This window comes from Protopterus annectens, chromosome 2.part0 (assembly GCF_019279795.1).
Source record: "Protopterus annectens isolate FY-2018-M chromosome 2.part0, PAN1.0, whole genome shotgun sequence".
Lineage (NCBI taxonomy): Eukaryota > Metazoa > Chordata > Ceratodontiformes > Protopteridae > Protopterus > Protopterus annectens.
In genome coordinates, this window is record NC_056728.1 from 1406927993 (window position 1) to 1406950337 (window position 22345).

General features: G+C 32.1%; 1 protein-coding gene across 3 annotated transcripts in view; it reads left to right on the plus strand.

The window, feature by feature from the left end:
• Positions 1–22345, plus strand: part of LOC122793512 (malate synthase-like) — a 512976-nt gene that overhangs the window by 109838 nt on the left and 380793 nt on the right. For all 3 annotated transcript variants that reach the window (XM_044061636.1, XM_044061635.1, XM_044061634.1), the window contains 2 exons: positions 3564–3692; positions 21378–21596. In XM_044061636.1, coding sequence (XP_043917571.1) covers positions 3567–3692; positions 21378–21596 — 345 coding nt within the window. In that variant the 5' untranslated portion in view covers positions 3564–3566. The remainder of the gene's footprint in view (positions 1–3563; positions 3693–21377; positions 21597–22345) is intronic.

The window sequence follows — 22345 nt, forward strand, 5'->3', positions numbered from 1 at the left end:
ATAACTATATATTTTACTAGCAACATTTGTGCCAATATGTAGGATATTAAGGAATAAGGGATTTTATTTTATGTGTGTGTGTGTGTGTGTGTGTGTGTGTGTGTGTGTGTGTGTGTGTGTGTGTGTGTGTGTGTGTGTGTGTGTGTGTGTATGTGTATTTGTTATTTGTAATATTTGTGCGCATGTATGTGTGTGTTGGGGGTTTGGATGCTCTCAACTGTCCCAAAATTTTGTTCCATGTAAAGTTTTTTTTTTTCTGACAAATCTGTGAGGACTACAATTATACATAATAACATACATTTGAGTTTCAGATTTAACAGCCTTCAAAAGAAAGTTTGCTGAGACAAATCTGTTATTCTAGAAAATGTCTAAATATGTAAGAGCAATATCTCTCCCTGATTTTGTTCCTTTGTCCCCCATTATTTTTAAATTTCTCCTTGAGTCTTGACCTAAGAGGTTGAGCGGTGTGTGTGTGGGGGGGGGGGGTTGTAATGGCTTTTACACTATATTCTAACAACATTGAGCTGTGAGGATACATTACTGAGTGTCCATTATTTATGTATTTATTCATTCTTTTCATCTGTCAAAGTTCTTCTGTGTGCAGTCACAGTCATACAAGTGGCTGTAATTCATGGTTGTCTGTGTTTCTGTATAATGTATGTGTGTATATATTTATATATATATATATATATATATATATATATATATATATATATATACATACATACATATATATATATATATATATATATATATATATATATATATATATTTATATATGTATATAATGTGGTGGGGGCATAGATGCTCTCAGTTGTCCCTTATTTTGTAGACTTTGATTTTTGCCTCATATTTTTGTAAGCTTTGTGTAACATTTGTGCTTTTTCTTTGCAAATCAGAGGATTGCAGTCAGTAAATAATGACAGGCACATCAGTTTCAGATTTAATAACCATCAGAAAAGGCATATTAATGCAACATATTTTGATCTAGCAACTTTCTAATTTAAGGACAGTATCCTCCTGATTTTGTACCCCATTATTTTTTAGCTTTCTCCTTGATTCTGGAGCTAAGAGGTTGAGAGGTGAGTTGAGCCGCGGGTTGCAGTAAGTTGCGCATTGTATTTTGACAGCAACGAGCTGAGAAGATGCACTCCTCTGTGGCAGTCATATATTTCATTGTTTGATCACAATCAAAATCTGAGGTTATAATCAAAGTCATACAAGTGGCTATAACTGATGGTCATGGGTGTGTGTATGTCTGTGTGTGTTAAATTATTGTGGCCAACTATTATTTTTGTTGTATCACAATCTGATATCTAAAGTGTACATAGCAACTAGGTCAGCAAAATGTGGTTTTAACTGCTGGATGTGGAGTTGTTGGTTGGGTTGAGGCAGTCTAAGGATGTATGTTATAGCAGCTGATCATTTTCACATTAACACAGTTAATGAAGTTCCTGTCACACAGATCTTGATTCTTTGATTGAGTTTTTGGCCTGTTTTTGTTCTGTGTAGAGTCTGCATATACTCCCTGTCTCTGTGTAGGTTTTATCCAGGTGCATTACTTTCCTTCACTCAGGTGTACAATGTATGCCTGTGTCCATTTGTGATTTTACTTTCATCCCTATTTAATGCAAGAAGGTGCATAGAAGGCAAATATTTTAGAGGGGCAGGAAGGCAGGCACTATTCCCAGATAGGATTTCTATATCCTTGCAAGCATTTGCCTTTTCAGGTACTATTTTATTAATTTTGAACATTAAGCTATAGACACAATTTATTTTTCCTTGTAAGAAAAAAAAAGAATAAGACTACATTTATTTCCTTAGTTATGATTTTGTTTAGGCCAACACTGGATGAAAAGGTTATAAAGAAAAGCTCTTAAGATGCACCTCAGAGCATCAATAACTCTATGACTTTTGATGGCCTTGTGAACCCAGACCCATGGCTCAATTCAGTTACATCTTCCACACTTATTCCAGTAGTGTCTTGGCCAGTTAGGGTGTGTTTAAAGAATGGAGATTTAAATGATACAGTCCATATAGTCCATGAAGTGGTTATAATGAGTGCAAACTGAGACAGTCTGTGGATGAAAGTGACTAATCCTATCTGTTGTTTGATCACATGTAATGGTCATTGACCCACTGTGATAGCACCCATCCCATTCCAATTAGCCTCACCCATTCAGTTGCTTCCCACAGTGGTCCCTTGCTTTAAAGTCACCAGAACATACTGGTTGTTAGCACTAGGAAAATGCCAAACACAAGTTGGTCCATCAGTGTTATAGTCAGACTTCTGTCTGTGATGCCAAAAAACAGGTTCTAGGACACATTTAGGTAGTTGGACTATCATCTGAGAGAAGAAATGATAGCCTGACAGTAGCAGTCACTCCATGAGGGGGCTAATGGTGGAAACAAAGTAAATGTCTGACTAATGCCTAGTTGAAATAAGTCATGAATATGGTACCTCAGTAAGAAGCAACACCAAGATATGGTGTTATAAAGTCTGCATCACGTTCCCACACATGAATGTGAAAAACAAACAAACCATTGAATCCAGAAATATTTAACAGAAGTAGCAAGGCCTTCTTCTGCAGAAGAAGTCATCCCCTTTATCTGGAACCAGACACTGTATTAAATACAAAACACATTTGGCATGTGGGAAATTAAACTGAATGGTGCAAAAAACATGACCATCCTGACGCATGGCCAGGTAAGGAAGACCTAGCAGAGCAAACTGTGTTAACTAAGTAGGAAGAATAAAGGCTAAAAATGCTGCTCATTAATTTATAACTTCTGTAAAATATTCAGCAAAGAAAAATGTACCAAGTATGCAACCATATCACACACCCTGGGACCAGATCAGAGGTTGTCTTAGGAAGAATGGAGCAAATGTATAATTTTTTTGAACTATACCCCTTTCTGAAAAAATAGATCAGAAAGAAGCAGATGATAGAAAGGGGGAGCTTGTAAATGGGGTAAGCAAAGCGAGACAGGTAGGAACAAATAACTGAGGTAAATTAGGATAAGCAATAAATAAGGGGAGGGAACTAATAAGAGAAGACACATGAAAAACAAAGATGAGAATGCATAGAAAGCTGGGTACACAAAATACACAGGAGGTTAATAAAAATGCCCAGATCATGAAGATGTGAGGAAGTGATAATTGGTTTTCATATTGTGAAGGTCAGGATGGAACCATTCCAACTCTCTGAACAAACAGATAAACATCTCTTTGCTATTTTAGTAATCAAAGAATGTTAAGCTTGTATTCTGAGAAATGACCTAGATGACTGAGATTTGTCTTTAGCCGGTGGTAGTGATCTTCTGCAATAATGGCTAGATTCTTGCCCTGAAAAAATTGCACTCAGTAGTTTAATTGTCCACTGCTGTACTATAACCATTCACCACATACAGAAACAGAATTCAAGAGAGGAAAATACTAAATTAATGTTTTCTAATATTATCACTGAAAATTGTAGATGAGTTTTTTATTCACAGAAGTGCATGGGTAAGCAAATTATTTTTCTTGAGTCTGTTCTCAGTAACATGTTTATCTTATTTTTTAGACAATGTCTTCAGTTGAACTTGGTAGTTTTCCACCTGGCCTAGAACAGGAATACCAGAGATTACTCACTCCTGGTGCTACTCAGTTTCTAGCAGAACTGGTTTCGACTTTTAATAAGGATATTGATGAGGTATGTTGCTTCTTGGAAAATAATTTGTGCAGAAATAGTTTGACTAACTTTATATTATTTATTATTTTCGAACTTCATTCTTTAATGCTTTACCACTAATTTGCCAGAAAACCACAATTTTATGAAAAATGAACCAAAATATGAGGCCAAAATCTGTACACTCTACTTAATGTATCAACAATGTGTCTTGGCTGTCTTAGTTTGGGCTGCACTTTCATATCAAATTCAAGTGGAATTAGCAGCATTTTCTATACTCCAGCTGGTGCTTTATGCAAAGATTTCTTGAAAAGCTCTGTAAGGGTTTGTGATTGTACTCAACTATAATGTTTGTCACAGTCATGGTCATGAAATCTGTGGCAACCAAATGATATGGTAGCCATTTTTTCTCTGTCTGCATGTATCTGGTCTGTACATCAATCACTACTCTTGATGCACAGGCAACATGTCTGCCTTCTTGTAGCAGCATCGCTCCTAGTCCTTTTTTGGCTTGCATTCACTTGTAATGTAGTTTCTAAGGCTACATCATAATATGTCAATCAATTCTGATGCAGTAGTTACTAGCCCATTTTCTTATTTGTGTAAAAATGAACCACCAGGAGAGAAGACCTCAGTGCAGCCAAAATTTATTGAAGGTTAAGCGCTTTCATCTGCGTAAGACCAGACTTCATCAGAACAATTCTCATACAAAAAGTTACCCATTAAATACACTCCATAAAAACTCCCCTAATTAATGAACAATTAAAACTATTACAATTTAAAGGCACAACCTGTTTTAGTTTACATATAACAGCCATACCTTTTCATTTTTAAAATACTGGAAATACTTGTGCATTAGTTCATGCCTGGAAACTGTGATGCATTCAAAATTATTTGCCAATGTAATTCACATTCTTCTAACTTTTCTGGTACAATAAGACCTTGTACATCAAAATAATTCTGTTGAATTACTAAAAATCGAAACTTATGGTTACAACATTTGTCAATGTGCCTACTCAATGCATTTGTTTTAACTTTTTTTGCAATATCCATAATATGCTCATATATCCTGGATTTAAAAGTTCTAACAGTTTTTCCTACTTTATATGCAGGACAATCCAGGCACTTGGCCAGGTAAACAATGTTACTAGACAGACAATCAAAATGTAAATGTATATGCATTTTTTCCCCATTCAACTCAAATACACACCTTGTTTCCATTATGTAAGCACACTGGTTGCATCTTCCACATTTAAAATGTCCTGTTCTCCTATTAGAGTGCCCTTCTTTATAACTACCTCTTCCAAGCAGGTTTTTAAAATTTAAATCCCTTTTGAACACACAACTGGGGGCAATTCCAATTAAATCCACTAAATCCTGGTCAGAAATTAACAACGGCCAATTTTTCTTAATAATCCCATAAATTTCTTTGCTGTCCTTATTGCATGTAAGGAAAATCGCACATTAGTTTCAATGTTACTAATATTTTTATTTTGATTTTCTAAAACCAAGGAAGGTTCATTGTTGAAATTTAATATAGGTAAATATATATTCCTATTTCTCTTATCAATAATTTCCATACGCAAACTGTTCAGTAAAGATTCAGGGTAACCCCTCGCTGTAAACATTTTCAAAATGAAATTTATTTCCTGCTCAAAATCTACCGTCCTTGTGACCATTCTAGCCGCCCTCACCAGTTGACCCTTCACTATTGCTTTTTTTCTGGTGAGGGGGAATGACAGCTTTTAAGGATATTTAACACAGTATTAAATATAAAATACTTAGTTTATTTCAGCAGATACTTAAAAAGATAAAAAAAATATACAAGAACAATCATGCAACAATCATGCAAAAAGAAAGTTGTGCAAATATATAACACAAGCTGTGGTATGCATTCCAAATGCAATTTCCATTCTCTTAAATATAAAAAAAGTATGATTTTCTGAAGTTAGGGCAACTTGGACTGGGTCTTGGGTTAAGTATCAACAATTAAAAAAAGGATAAATAGAAAATATCAAGATTGCTTAATTCTAGAAATGAATCTGCTCAATAAGCCATGCATCTATGTACAAGACAATACAAGAGGGAGAATGCTTGTTATAAATTATAATCATATTACAAAATCCAGATGTCATGGGTTTGTTATAAGTAAAACAATAGTAATAGAGATATTGAAGGTTCCTGTGACAGCATAAAGCAACAAGAAAAAAAATAGACGTCTTGATGTACTTATGAGCCCCATTAAAGAAATGGGCTACCAGAAAGATCAATTACATGTAATGAATCCAGCTTGGGATGTATTTGTTTTCTATTCATGTCTGGCAAATATATCCATATCCTATGCACATCATTATCATCCCAACCAATCAGAAGCATTAATCTGAAACCTTCCGTCAGACACAGTTAAGCAAAAAAAATCTACTCACACCGCATGACCTCAAATAAATACTAACTCCCCAAACAATTATCACTTCTAAATCAAACCTCTAGGCCATGAATCAGACATTACTTATGTATTTACCTTACAGCATGAATGAATGAATGAACAGAATCATTAATAGCTAGGTGGAACTTCAATATAGTTAAACTAAATAAAACTAAGTTGCTTTAAACAACTAAACTGTAAAACTAACAAACCATAACATAACATTAACTACATTATAAATATAATGCCAACAACTTATTTGTCATCTAAAATACATTAAAAAGTCACCTCAAACAGGAGGTAAAAACACCCATGAGACTAGCCATTCATAATTTTTTTTGCAGACCAAGCAAAGCCCTATTCAACAGATATTATAAACAGTGCAATTGTTGCATCCTATTAAAATGAATGAAAAATTATAATGCAAACTAAAAAGAAGTAAAAAATAAAATGAAGATGTGTCAGTCTAGTCTACATGGTAAATGAAATATTTCCTACTTCAAGATTAGGAAACCATGTTTCATGACAAGCGTATTATACAGAAGACCCCACATATAGTGTTTTGAGTGTGTGTGTATGTGTGTGTGTGTGTGTGTGTGTGTGTGTGTGTGTGTGTGTGTGTGTGTGTGTGTGTGTGTGTGTGTGTGAAAAGTAAGCTACAATGCTTCCCTCTAGTCTTCTACTAAAAATATGAAAACTGCACCCAGTAATTTTATTTTCAAGAAGTAATATGGAAAACTCAAAATGACTGTTGTCATTTGCTTTAGAGAAAATGAACTTAAATGTTATTTTCTTCAGCTTTTAGGACTATTTAAAACAGCATTATACATAAAATGCTTGATTTTAATTCAGCAAACAAATGCCATGGTAAGCAAATTAAGCAGAATGCAGCCCTATATTTATTTAACTTTTTCCAGATAAGTAGTTTCTATTATGTTTTTCTTCAACATAAGCAATAGGTTTGTTTATGTGGAAAGCGATATTCTTTTATGTAAACAGCATTCACCAGTTTTGATTTCTACATCCATAGTTGCTGGTTTCCACATTTGTATCAGCATTCAAAATGGCTGTCTTCCTGTAGTACTCTAGTCATAATAGTTTATTACAAATTCAGATTTCCCATGAAAACACAATGCCAGTCTCCTCTTTCTACATCTAGAACTAGTTATATAAACTATAATTTTCTCTTGTGATTTCTCTGTTGGCCTCATCCTTCCAAAATGCAGAATTTGCATACAAATATATCGATTTAGTGCCTCATATTCTAAAACATTTGGCCTGCTCTAACTTGGTCTTCCTGCCACACCCATCCCCTTAAATGAATTTGTGAATCACTATTGCTTTGCTCAGGTGGACTTACAGAGCAAGGGATGCAAATTAAATAATTAAAACAGAGGTTAGTTTAGTATGTGAGATCTGTAAACTTAGCAAACGGAAACATCTGTTCAGTCATATGGTTGCAATGCTAAAATGGCAATAATGTTACTGAAATATCTTACTGAGAATATTATATTACTAGCTTCTATAACATTAAAAAATAGCTGAGTGAATGGATAAGAAACTATTTTTAGATGTACACATTCATTCATTTAATCATTCTCTCAATCACTCATTTTTACATTTTCTGGAACCCACTAAAACCTGTTTAGGGTCGAGAAGGACAAGATCCATCCAAACAACAAATAGAGTAAGGCAGAGAACCTCTCCTGGGTATGGCACCTGTCCATTGCAGTACACACACACACACACACACACACACACACACACACACACACACACACACACACACACGCACACACACTTTCACCCACCATATACATGCCTACAAGTAATTTTGAAGGCTCACCCATTCAACTAAGTACTCATCTACAAGACAGGGAGGAAATTGAAGCACCCGGTGAAAACCTTCATGACAATTGTGGAGACATGATTACTTTGCACAAAAGGCACTTCAGTTTGAATCTTAACAATAAAATCAGGTGGTAAGAGTTAACTCTAACCACTGCATAGGCAGAATCAAAATGGTTTGCCTATAGAGGCAGAGCCAAGATGGCGCAGATATAACAGCTCTTTGCAGAGATCTGCAGAAAGTTACAAAATTTGACAGGAACAATAACAAAATCACTATATGTTTTAACTCCAAAAGTTTTTTTTGAGTACTTAATTTTGTTTATTCTCAAGTTTGGAATTTTTTTTTTGAAAAATAATCCTGTCAAACTATTCAAGGGAATTAATTCTTACATACTGAAAGATGAACAACTCTAAAAACAATCATACAGACTCTCCTTTTAAGAAGGGATTACATCAAGTAATGTCAACTCTTCAAGATTTATCTATTAAAGTAGATGGATTTCAGGAAAATCTCTTAGAAGTTAAAGAAAATAGCCTAAAGCAGACTAATATTCTTAAAGGCTTATTTCAACAACTACAATCAAAAGTTTTAGATTTTGAATATGCACTATCTGTGTGATAAAAGACTTAAAGAAAATGACTCTCAAACAAAAACATTAAAAAATCATAATTCTTGGTTATTGAAAAAAGTTGATGATATAGAAATTTGAGAGAGAAGGAATAACTTAAGAATTGTTGGTTTACCAAAAAAAAAAAAAAATTAATATTTAGTTACCGTAGAGGGAGAAATATTAAAGATATGATAGTACACACTACATTTGAACCACCTACTTCATATATAGGTAGAATAATAGGTAGTTTAGGTACAATGCCCTGTGTAAAGTGTAAAATTTGCTCTCATGTGGAAAATATTTTTCATTATATTAATGGAAAAAGTTATAAATCAACAGGTTCCTTTAGTTGTCTTACTAAACAAGTTATTTACACGAATAAATGTGGTTGTAAAAAATTCTATATAGGACAAACGAAAAGAATGTTTAAAGTGAGAATAATGGAACACCTGAGGGACATCAAAAATAACAAATTAGAGAGCCCTTTGGCTCAACATTTTGTTAAATTCCATAATTCTGATATAACTAACTTTAGGGCATCTATATTAGAAAAGGTTGATAGTAAGGGAGCTAGTGAAGAAAGAATGAAGAACTTACTTTTAAGAAAGGAATTAATTTTTATTTTAAAATATCAGACACTTACACCAAAGGGACTGAATGTGGATTGTTGTTGGAAAAGTGTAATATAAATCTGTCTTTTTAAAAGGTAATGGATTTTTTAATTGTTTAATGATTGTTTAATTATGTAATTAGCTTATAGGTGTGTGTATAAATAGGGAATAGTGATGTATTGTAATTTACTCCTTGAAGGCTTTGTTAAGCCGAGGCGCTAGAGACTGTACAGCAAATAAATCGTGTTTGGTGAACTGGCTGTTGTCGTATTTTACATTTGGGTTCTTATATCTTTTTGGAGCTGAAGAGCTGGTGTTGTGATTTTTTTTTTAATATTCTTAAAGGCTTATTTCAACAACTACAATCAAAAGTTTTAGATTTTGAATATGCACTATCTGTGTGATAAAAGACTTAAAGAAAATGACTCTCAAACAGAAACATTAAAAAAATCATAATTCTTGGTTATTGAAAAAAGTTGATGATATAGAAATTTGAGAGAGAAGGAATAACTTAAGAATTGTTGGTTTACCAGAAAAGTCAGAGAGAGATGGCATGGTCTCTTTTTTAACAGCTTGGATTCCAAAGTCACTTAATCTTCAAGAAAGATTTTCATATGGCATAGAATGGCTCATAGATTGATCTAGAAAACACTTTCTTCCAGTTCTTCAGCCCATCCCAGATTTATTACAATCAAATTTTTATCCTGGTTGAATAAAGAATTGGTATTAAAATCTGCTTCGTCAAAAGCTCCAGTAAATTTTAGCCAATCAACTATCAGATTTGACAATGACTATGTATCTAAGACTATGGAACTAAGGAAGAAAACTTGGCCATTAATTAAACTTCTTAAGAAAAATAATATCAAAACACAATTAGTCTTCCCTGCAAAAAATAAAACTCCAACTATCTTCTGGTACTAGAATGTTCAGTACTACGGAAGAAACACTCTCTTTCATTAAAAATAATAACATCATTTCTCTTACAGAGGATATTGACTGGATTTCATCTACCCCTAAAAGATCTTTGGATAAAGATAGTTGGTTTCATGTTAAAAAAGAAATAGAAAACAGACCTCTCCAAAGATTCATGTATTAAAATATTATAAGGACTTATCACAGTATTTTGTTTTATTTTATCACTAAAAGTGATGTCTATTACATTATAATTTATCTTCTAACACATATGAGGTAAAGTTTTATTATGTTTGCTTTCTGAGATTATATATTAAAAGGTGTATTTAGCATACCATTTAATATGTTGTACATATTTTAGAATCCTCTCCTTTTGTCTCACCTTCTTTGCTATAATAATCTTATTTTTCTTTCTTTTCTATAAATTTTCTCTTTCTTCTCGTTCACTCTTCTTTTAGATGTATTTATATTTATTTAAGTCTTTCTTGCTTAATATTTGGAGTATACATATACAAATACAAATTATAGATATAAGAAAGTGTCCCTTCTAGCTCTTTTTCTTTAAGTATTAATCTGCCTTTCTTTTGTTACTAGTTCTTTTAATATAATACAAGCAGGACAGGAAGTGGGAGAGCTTTTTATAAGTTCTTAATTTGACTTTCTTCCTGCTTTCCATATTTATGTATCAAATTATGTAAGTACTATGGCTCTAACTTAATATTCTTTAACTTTTAACATCTATATTGTTGTTTCATATTAAGCTGTCACATATGGTTGAGACTTGGAAAGTCTTTGATTTTGGAATATGTATAGTTGTGCTGTTCGTTGGATGGCGCATTCTGTTATGAGTCTGCAGGTAATATGAGATTTTGCTGAAGGATTTTGCAATGAGAATATTGTGATTTAGGTGAGGTTTTAGTTGAAGGATTGAAGAGCTTGTAAAGAGGACAGTGGTAGAGATGTTCTTTTGATTTTGTTAAAGTCTCATGCTGTTTTTTTCTATTTCTTTTTTGGGCTGATTTACTTTATGTCTTTCTATTCACTGGCATGTTTCCATTTAGACTTAGACTTCTTGTGTTGTCACAAATTAACAGCTTTTTCTTTCTGTTATGAATGATCAGCTGGTGATTCATACCAAATTGTTGAAGATTGTGCAATTTAGCTCATAAACAGTTCTTTCCACATAGCATACTTGCTTCAGGAAAAACATCTAAATCAAATGTTTTAGTAAACTTGTTAACTTCATATAAAGCCCTGTAGATGATATTATGAGGACCATTATATCACATTGACTGTTGGATATTACTATTTAATAAAATATAAAACAAATCTGTTAGCAAGGTAATTGATGTGGTCTATCAACACATAACTTTTTCATGTACCATTTAAGACAAGTAATCCATCTACATTCTGAATGAAAGGAAATTAGATAGCAATTAAATGTAATTTAAGTAAGTTTATTGATAATAAGGTTTTAAAGAAGAGGTGTTGTTGTCTTATGAAGCTCTTGAAGAAGTATAATGGCAAGCTCCACCCAATTCCTGTCCCCATTTAATAATAAAGGCTGTATATTAGATTTTTGACTGTAAGTGAAATTCTTTTTTCTTCATAGAATTTTTTCATTTTTTATAAAAAGCATCCTTAGATATGCGTGTTGTACTTGTTTAAGTATGGTTTCTACTGCAGCTGTATTTCATTGTGGGGAGAGGAGGAAGGTGGTGCTACATCTTTCGAACTGGCTGAGTTAATTATCACTTTGTGGAGGCTGTTCAGAATGTTTGTGTAGGATGGGAATATGATTGTGTGATGGTTGTTTTATAGGTGATGGCAAGATGCATATTGGATTAGTTATTTGTTTCTTTGTGGTCAGTTGACAAGAATGGTGATATAGTTAATTGTACACAAGAATGTTGTAATTTGCCATTTGGTAGTTTAAACTTAATCTAGATATAAGCTTATACATTGATTTTCTATGGGATGTCTTTATTAGAATAATATGACACTCTGTTCTCTTTTATTAGTATAAAGGTTTAACTTTATGTAATAGTTTAATGTAAACTATGCTTAAATTTTTAACAAACTTTTATACTGTCTTAGCAATATTTCTAAATTAGTGCTTTACACAAAACATAGCAAAATTCTAAGGCATTTTAAAGCAGATGGTCTTTCTAAAATGTAAAGTCTTCTTAATTTACTGAGATTTAATACATATTGAAATACATTCTGTGTTAGCACTATAATGAAATGTTATTTCTTATTTTCATTGCAAGTGTAACTGTTAGTTGTTTTGTGTAAGATAAATGTATATGAGGTGCAGAGCTGACAAAAAATATTTGAAGAGAGGACAGGTTAGATGTTTTCACCAGTGAAAATATTATTTGATATCTGTGATGACATATGCATTAAAGATTGTGATAACATGTTCTTATCATTAATGTACAACTAATAATAGTTTTATAAATATATATTGATTGAAAATAGATACTGGTTAAAGCTTACATGTAAGACCTTTCAAAGCTATTCCTATAAAACTAAGAGTTCTGATACAGACATATAAACTGCAAGACTGTAAAACTGGGGGAGGAGATGTCAGGGACAACTCATTTAAAGTTTAATAGATTTGTCTTTGAACAAAATAGGTGGCATTTGTAAGAGTTTAAGAAGGAATGTTTATATTTATGTTGAAAAGAGCTGTTATTGGAAAATGGGGAATATATTTGCCTTTAATTTATTAAATGCCTTTAACTTCGTATGTTTTTAATGACTGGCTTCATGACTTATGAGTCATTTTATTGCTATTAACTAACAACAAATAGTTGCATGATACTGCTGATAATATTATGTGGAAGCTGATTATGTAATATATACAAAAAGCTTTGAGATCTTTCAGCAGTTTATTCATACATTTCATCCCCACCTCTATGTAGCCCTGTGAGAGGTTCTGAAATACAGTGGTGTTGAACTAAAGCTAGCATAAGTTTAGACTTTCTCAATAATTTATTAATATTTATAACTGAATAGCTGTTCAGATTTTACTATCTAATACAAATTATAAAATCTTGTATTTAATATACTCAGTACATTGCTTTGTAATGTTGTGCAGTTATACAATTGCAAGATTGACATTTTATTGCTCAAATGATAAGCTGTAGTACAGATTTTTGTACCCTTTTCCGAGTCTAATTAGGAAAATATTTTAACTTTTTATGGTTTCACTTTCTGTTATGTTAGTAATAACATTACATCATTTTATATGCTTATGCACTTGTTGGAATCATATCAAAGGGGAGGGAAAGGGAGAGAGAGAAGAAGAATAAAAACATTGTTCTATATTCATTTTATATAGAAATACTATATTATTATGTAAATTCCGAAATATAATTAGCTTTCAGATAAAGGTTAAGGGGAGAAGAAAAACCAGTATTAATACACTGATATTACCTATTTATATATTGTTACTTTGTCAGTCATTATATTGTGTATAAACTATTTTTATTAATTAATTCCCAATATATTAGTATTTTACTGCAGAGCTCTCATAATAAAATATAGATTTTTTTTCTTTTCTATTTTTAGGCAGAGAGTATTAGCTTTGAGATTTTTTTTCTCAGATAAAGTCTAGGAATTATAGTTATTCCATGTATAGGTTTTTATGCTGTGAAAACATTTCTGTTGTTATTATTAATCTTTTTTTCTGTTTGTCTGAAACCCCTTTCTTCAGATATAAATTAAACACAAGCTAACATATAACCTTTTCAAATTATTTTTTCTTAGCATCAATATATTTAATTGTAATAAAACTTTTCTTCTTTATTCTATGCTATGGAATTAAACTTACTGTCATTAAATATTAACAGTTTAAATAATGCTAAAAAGATCAAATCTACTAAAATATTTAGAATTAAATAAACCACATGTTGTATTCCTCCAAGAGACACATTTTTCTAATGGAAATGATAATCATGATTGGAAATCTGATAAATATCTGACCTTAGCTCAATCTTCTTTCAAATCTAAAAAAAGAGGAGTAGCTATTTTATGGAAAAAAAGGGATTCGAATGTCTCAATTTTTATTTACACATGAAGGAAAAGGAGGGTTTATTCACTCTAGTTATTATAAAATACAGAGATTAGATATTGACCATGGTCACTTTATACTGGTTTCCTGGAATGGGAGTTAAATTGGCTAAAAACACCTTTACTTTGAAATAAATAATTACATGAGAGATTTAATACTAGGTGGTGATTTTAACTGTCTTTTGGATGACGCCGAATCCAACTGTGGTAGAAAATTCAAATTACTCCCTATTGCTAAATCTTTTAAAACATGGAAAGATCCTTTTAATTTTAAAGATGCATTTAACTTCAAAGTTAAGAATTCTTTAGATTTCACCCATTATTCTTTCAAGCATGATACTCAAACAAGAATTGATAAAATATGGATTTCTCAAGATAGTACATCAAAATTAACCAATTTCAATATAATACCTTGTCCTTTTTCAGATGATACTGCATTAGTTTTAAATATAGAAACAGATTTTGAATGACCAACATATATTTCCAGAATTGCAGCAAGTATTACCAAAATGAAAGAATATAAAACATGGCTATTTGAAGAGATAACATTTTATTATTTAATGATACTCCTGATTCTAATTTAATAATGGTATGGGATTAATTTAAAACATATATTTATGGTAGGACAATATCTTGGTTCAAAGACAAATTAAAAGAAAGGAATAAAAAATTCTTAGATATTCAATTAAAGTTAAAAGGAAGTAAAAAAGAAGAGAACAAAACTGGAGTTAATAAGGAAGAGATAAACCCCTTAATAATAATTATAATGAATTGTTATCTCATAAAACTGAAATAGCCTTAGAAAAACTAATGACAGCATTCTACTCAAGATCTCATAAACACATAAAAAACATAGCAAAAATAATTATATTTCAAACAAATAATAACATTAAAGAAATAAAAAATCTCATAACATTTAAGTTAAATTCAGATGTTGGTGATATATTAGACATTTTTTAGAAATTAATCATTGACTCAAAGGGTAATACATGGAGAAAAAGAATAACAACTATTGATCAATCCTTAGTAAACAAAACAAATCTCTTCCTCACAAAAATAAATCTATTAAAATGTGTATCTTTACAAGAAATTAATAAAAAAATCATCAAATCTAATAATGCTCATGGAAATGATGGTATTAGTCCAGAGCTATACAAATTATTCCCTCAAAAAATTATAACAAATTTATATAATGTCTTGATAAAGGTAGAAAATCTAGATCAATTGCCACCTTCTTGGAATTATTCCTTGATTATTGCAATTATAAAAGAAGGTAAAAACCCTCAGATATATTCCCCATATAGACCTATATCATTGCTCAATGTAGATTATATTTTTATGTCTATTTTAGCAGATAGAATGAAAATAATTTTACCAAATATAATTACTTTAGATCAGTCTGTGTTTATTTATAAAAGGTAAACCTCTGATAAGATTAAAAAAATAAATTACTCATACAGATGTGATGAATAACAGGAGAGCTGAATATTTATTTATTAGTCTGGATATAGAACAATATTTTGATTGATTAGATTTGGGATTGCTTATTAGAAGTGTTATATCTGTTTGATGTTCATTACCAATTTGTTAAAATGTTAACATCTATCTACAATAATAATGAAGCACATGTAAAGTTAGGTCCATACACGTCAAATGTTATAAATTTAAGAAAAGGCACTAAACAAGGCAGCCCTCTTTCCCCTCTGTTGTTTAATTTGGCTATTGAGATACTTGTAATCCTTATTAATTCAAATACAAAAACTCAAGGTTTAGAGATTAATCAGGAATATAATTCCAAAATTATGTTATTTGCTGATGATATACTATTAACTTTAAAAAAATCTTCTGAAACATTTGAAGAACTTGAGACAATTATAAGAAAATTCCAAAATATGTCTAATTTACATTTTAATAATTCTAAATCTGACTATCTTCTTATCAATAAGAAAAATTCATTAAATACAGATAATCATTTAATAGGCAAATAATCTACTAATTTATACTTAGGAATTCATATTTTTTAAAAATACATGGGAGACTACAAACTTCATTTATGAAAAAATAATAACCTTTTTAACTAATTTAATTAATCCCTGGAATATTTTTTTTATTTCATTTGAGCAAATTATTAAAATGACTCTATTTCCCAAAAATATTTACTATAATTCAGTCTCTTATAATGCCACCTAATAAGAAACAAACAATAAATAAAGTATTAATTTCCTATGATATCCAAATAAACCTATATTAAGTATAAATCATCATTTTAGACCTTGGAAATCTGGAGGTGTAAACTTCCCAAATATAGAAACTTATGCAAAAGCAATAATTATGAAAACAATTTTCAATTGGCTAGACAATAATTATATAACAAATTGGAAAATCATATATTATCACATGTTCAATGTAAATAAACTCAACTTTTAAGACTAAATAAACATTAAATCATATAACCCCTGTTTTATATTTGTGAATATATTCAAATTCCTATATATTCCCCATCTAATTCTAATGATAAAAATTCAATTTTAAAAACATTTAAGAACATAATATTGGTCACTCCAAATTATAGATTTTGGTTTGAATCCCTTATTCCATTCTCTTTCACAAAAAAAAAATATTAATAAGCTACCAACTCACACACTTAAGTCCTGGAAAAATTGACAATTTTATTGTGGATATCAATGTTTTGAAGAAATTACAGTTAAATCTATAGACTTCATATGCTTAGAGTTTAATATTAATAACACTGATACAATTCATACACATTTAGTTTTAACATCAATTCAAGCCAAGTTCTTTATTCTATTCAAGATGTGTTGAGATCCCAGAATGGATTAACATTTGAAATGAAATTATTTACAAATATCGAGAATTTAATAATTTAATCTCTAAAGTACATTCAATACTAGCTAAAGATAGTTATAACTTAAATAAGAAGTTTTAGAATTTTTTTACTAAAGAGTATCATATAGCATTAACTGAACAAAATAAAATACAACTTCTTTCATCTATTAAAAACACATCTTGGACCTTATATTACAGTTTATTTACATGGAAATTTTTGTTTAGAGCTTTTTTTAACTCCTGTAAGGGTTGCCAAAATGAGAAAAGAAAGTACTTCTGAATGTTGGAGATGTAAAAAAACATACTAAGGCTAACTGGTCACATATGTTTTATGACTGTTTTTTTGGTTCATACATTTTGGGAAAGATTGCAAGCATTTTTTTAAAGATTTATGGAATGATACCTTCATTTTAACAAACAGATGGTTCTCTTTAATATACTGGAAACAAAAAAAAAATCAAAAAAGACTTTTCTAACTTGGACACTTCTTGCTGTGGTCAGGAAAATTATTACAATAAACTGGAAGAATTCTTCAGAATCAAAATTTGAAGATTTTCTTATTCTTCTGAAAGATATGGAAATCAAAGAAACAGCAATAAAAGAGAATAGGATTTATCTTAACAAGTTTAAGAACAATCCTTGTCTGAAAGTATTGTATCTCATTAAAACATTCATTCTCATCATACTCATAATCAGTTTAATTTGTTTTTAGAATTTTTATGCATCTCTTGTGTTAATTATTAACAAGTCTCAGTCATTCTATGTATATTGTAAATAGTTGTATTGTTATTTCATCTTTAAACAATATAGTTCAATTTACTCTCTTATTTTATTATATTTAAAGTCTTTTTATACTTTGTAATCATTTAAAAAGTTTCATACAATATTTTAAGCAAACAAAAAAAGGTTTACCTATATATATTAGAATGTATTACTGTAGTATAAGTAACCCATATCCATTTTCCTAAATGAAGAAATGTAACTCAGAACTGCAGCAAAAAAAAGCTATTTTTGCAGGCAAACATGCTCCTTTGTCTAGACTTCACTAACCCACCCCCTATATATGCATGTGTGTGTGTGTGTGTGTGTGTGTGTGTGTGTGTGTGTGTGTGTGTGTGTGTGTGTGTGTGTGTGTGTGTGTGTGTGTGTGTGTGTGTGTATATATATATATATATATATATATATATATATATATATATGTTGTTTTTGTTGTTTGTCTTTCGGCTTTTTCCTGGTAAGGGGTCACCACAGTGGAACTCTAGTCCACTAATGATTGGCAGTAGATTTTTTATGAAACGCCGAGGTGCCAGCTCGACGCCCAACCTTCAAGGAAGGCATGCCCATTTACGCACACATGTCTTTCGAACACTACCCAACCGCGGGGAGGACATGCAGACTCCACACAGAAGGCACTCCCAAGCCAAGCCGAGAATTGAATGGGAGAACCTCTTGCTGTGAGGTAACAATGCTACCACCGTACCACCGTGGACCATATATATATATATATATATATATATATATATATATATATATATATATGGGATCAGTGTGATGACATGCAGCAGTGGGGAAAAGTAAAAAAATACAACATAAGGTGTATGCAGTTTTTTAAACTGTTTTTAAAGAAATATGACAAAGAGCCACTTGATGTCAGAGGTGTAGCTAGCTATTTTTGCAGCTGAGAAGAGCAAAAAAGTAAAACTGTAACAAACTGTTTCCTACTTTTATAGCAAGCAGTTTGCTACAGTTTATACCACTCACAGAACACTACAATGCTCAGTTTTGAACACACACAACCCCCACAAAAAACCTTTCTTTTTTAAACTGAGGCATTTGTAATAAGCATTTTCTGCAATTTATACCACACATGGGGCAAATGCAATACAGGTATTTATTTCTAAATGCTAGTATGCACTAAAGAGCAATTGGGATGGGTCAATTGCATTCAGTAACACTTTGAGCCAGGGTGGCTGTCCCCTTTGCCCCACCTTATCTACACTACTGCTTGATGTAACTACAAAGGCTGGACTATTGTAAATCTACCAAAGTTTATGATCGAAATACCCACAGCTTGGTTATAGTCTACAGTTTTCTTCCTTACTTATGGCACTTTGGTCAAATGTCTGAACAGTTTAGCAAAGTGAAATGTTTTGATGACTTGTTTATAAAGCAAACTGAAAGTTCTGGCTTGAAAGATTCATTTTGAAAAATAATGGTATATATTTTAAAACAGCTGTGCATGTTTTAATGTATGTGAGAATCACTGAAAAACAGATAACACTAAAGACATAAATTTTTATGGGTATAATAAAAATAGGAATGGCATTCCAATACAGTAAATGTTGTAATTTAAAACAGGTTTAAATATTACTATCTCCTCTCTTCCACATTAGTTAAATGAACGATGTCATGATTCAAATGTTCTGATTCCCTGATAGTGATTATAGGTATACAGGTTTAGTTGCCAACTTACTGTCTTTATTTTGATTTGTATATAATAAACTATTATTTTTATAAACAGTAGTGGTCTCACCTGCTTTAGTCTTCCCTATCTTTGGAGAATGCAGATATTTTGTCTCATTATTAATGCCAAAGCACTAAAACTACACCTATCATTGCCAATGTAATTGTAACTCCTCTAAAGAACAGTATTGTGGTGTACTGGATTATTTTTTTTGAGTGAACCTATGTGTGGATCTGCATATCAAAATAACCACAACACAGCACTTACAACAGACCACAGCAGTTGCATTTGAAGGGATGGTCATGGTAGCTAACTTGGTCACTACCTCAAGGACAGTGCCACTATTAAAACAACTTCTGTAGGAGGAGGACTTTGAGGTATATCTTAGTACCCTCAAGTATTATGCCTACCAGGACAGTTGAGAGCAAGCTGACAGAGCTCAGATCTTATCAGACATTTTTTGTCACCTGCATCATCCTCATGACACTGCTAACCAGTGCCTCACATCCACGCTGGTTCTACCAGCAACTCCATAACCCCCAAACTTACTCTGCTTACTGCAGGAGCCATTCATGAAACCTAAAGGTGTCCTGGAGGTCTCAGCCATCTACACTCCTCTGGGGGTGGGTTTCATTAATACCCTACCCACAGTTTCTCCCACACCTTGCAGTTCCATGGTGATTTTCAAGAGGCGGTTGTGAAGTGGGGAATGTGGCTAATCATTCCATCTCTGCAGCAACTCAACCATGCCCGACACACTACACTTCCAGAACCATGCCCCCTTACAGAATGTTCCCAGCCTCCAGCATGGATCTGAAATCCTGCCTCTGGATTGAGAAGTTCATTCCTAAAACTCCTGGCATTGAGAAGGGCCACCTTGATGTTCCTAGTTTATGATTTGATTTGTTGCTTAGACTGTCATGTTCATTAGATGAACTCTGCTTACAAAAGGTACAAAAGAGGGGTAGCAAAGGCTTTCTTCAGTATGTGGAAGCCTTTGAATGACAGATATAGACCATCCTTGGCAAAGAAAGTAGGATTGTCAATCATCTCATTCCAGAGAATCATGTACTGGACCCCTGGAATGACACCAGCTACTTAGCCAGTTGCTGAAACCATTTACCTTTTTATGAACATAGCATCATTTTCATTGAGGGAAGGCTACCACTTAAGACCAGAGTCATATCCACGATGGAAGCATGCGTAGCAAGTTCCAGCAAGTCTTTCTACCTGTCTTTCATTGGTTTTCATGCCAGGTGTTTCACTCCAGAATGAACTACAATCATGTCATAGTTATACATACTGAAGGAAAGAGTTTTAAGGGCTCTTGAAATGTCACTTACCCTGGTCGCTGATAGACAGCAGTTGTGGAGACAATGAAAAGATGATGGTTCTTTTAATATGTCACACTGTCAGTATGGGGAAGCAAATCAGAAGATAAATAAGCCAGTAAATATGCCTCTGCCTAATCCATGATAAAAAGGGGAAGCTATCACCAGACACATCCATTAGCATGTATAAAGTTAGCAAAGACTGAGGTATAGCCTTAGAAAGCCCAAAAGGTGCATATATATGGCTAAGGATACACGGAGACGAAGAACCTGCACCAGTTTAAGACATATGTTAGAATACACTTCTAACAGAACAGCCTGTAAGAAAAGAAACACAAAAAGAAGAATCTTAATGAATTCTTTAAAGAACTGTAGATGAAAGTGCTTAACTTGATTTACTGTTATTTTATATTATTGTCAGTAGCATGGTCATTGTGTTGACTGCACCAACATTTGTGTTTGGATATTAGTTTGATTTACACTGGGCCTTGGAGTGAACAGTTATTTATAGTTATTGATCAGCTTCTAATAATAATTATTATGTAGCTGTACAAATATATAATTATGTTTTTGAATTTAGATTTTGTGGCAGAGAATTGCAAGAAAGGTCAGGTTGGACCAGACTAATGGCATACCTGGATATTTCCCTGAAACAGCTCACATCCGCAGTGACTCCAACTGGAAAGTGCGACCTGTACCACGGAGATTACAAAACAGACATGTAGATATAGGTGACACACCACCATCTGACACTGAACGCTTTCTTGGTGCTTTAAACTCAACTGCACAGGGTATCCAGGTATTATCATTTGACTTAAAGTATAAATGTTCATCTCAGAAATATGTTTCACTAGCTATAACATGCCCATACTCACATTCTCCTATTAAAAAGAGCAATTAAGCTGATGATAGTTCTAGGGCCTGTAGAATATCAATATGTATTAATCTAGCAACTGTCATGGTAGAAAACATGAAGATGAATTGTCTGAAATAATTTAGAATTATTTTAATCTCAGAAATATTTAGTTTACCTCATTTTATTTGCTGCTGAGTTTACATATTGGCAAACATTTTATAATCAGATTAATTCTTTATACAATATCTCTTTTCCTTCTGTGTCTTAGAGGAGGGCACCTTGCTCATTCTACCATTTTATATCCCCAAGCAAGGCTGGCTTTATCTCTCTATTATTCAAACCACATATCTCCTCTAATCCTCAGACTGAGTTTCCCCTTGATTTCCCTCATTTTGAGTGTTCTCTTTTAGCTTCCGTTCATCATTTGCTTGCATTGCAAGCTACAAAATTCACTTTGTGATTTCACTACTTTTGCACTTTTCCCTGAAACTGGATCTTGGAATAACATCTGCTCCAGACTTCCCTATACTGTTTCAAGTTTTGTTCCATATACCAAATGTTACAACAATCATCTGAAGCTCTTATTTTTGTGTTATGTGTGGTACACTATTGTGCATTTTATTGTGTTCATTATATGTTTACATAACTGACGTTAGCATATATATTGCTGCAGTTTTGGGAATTGCATTCAT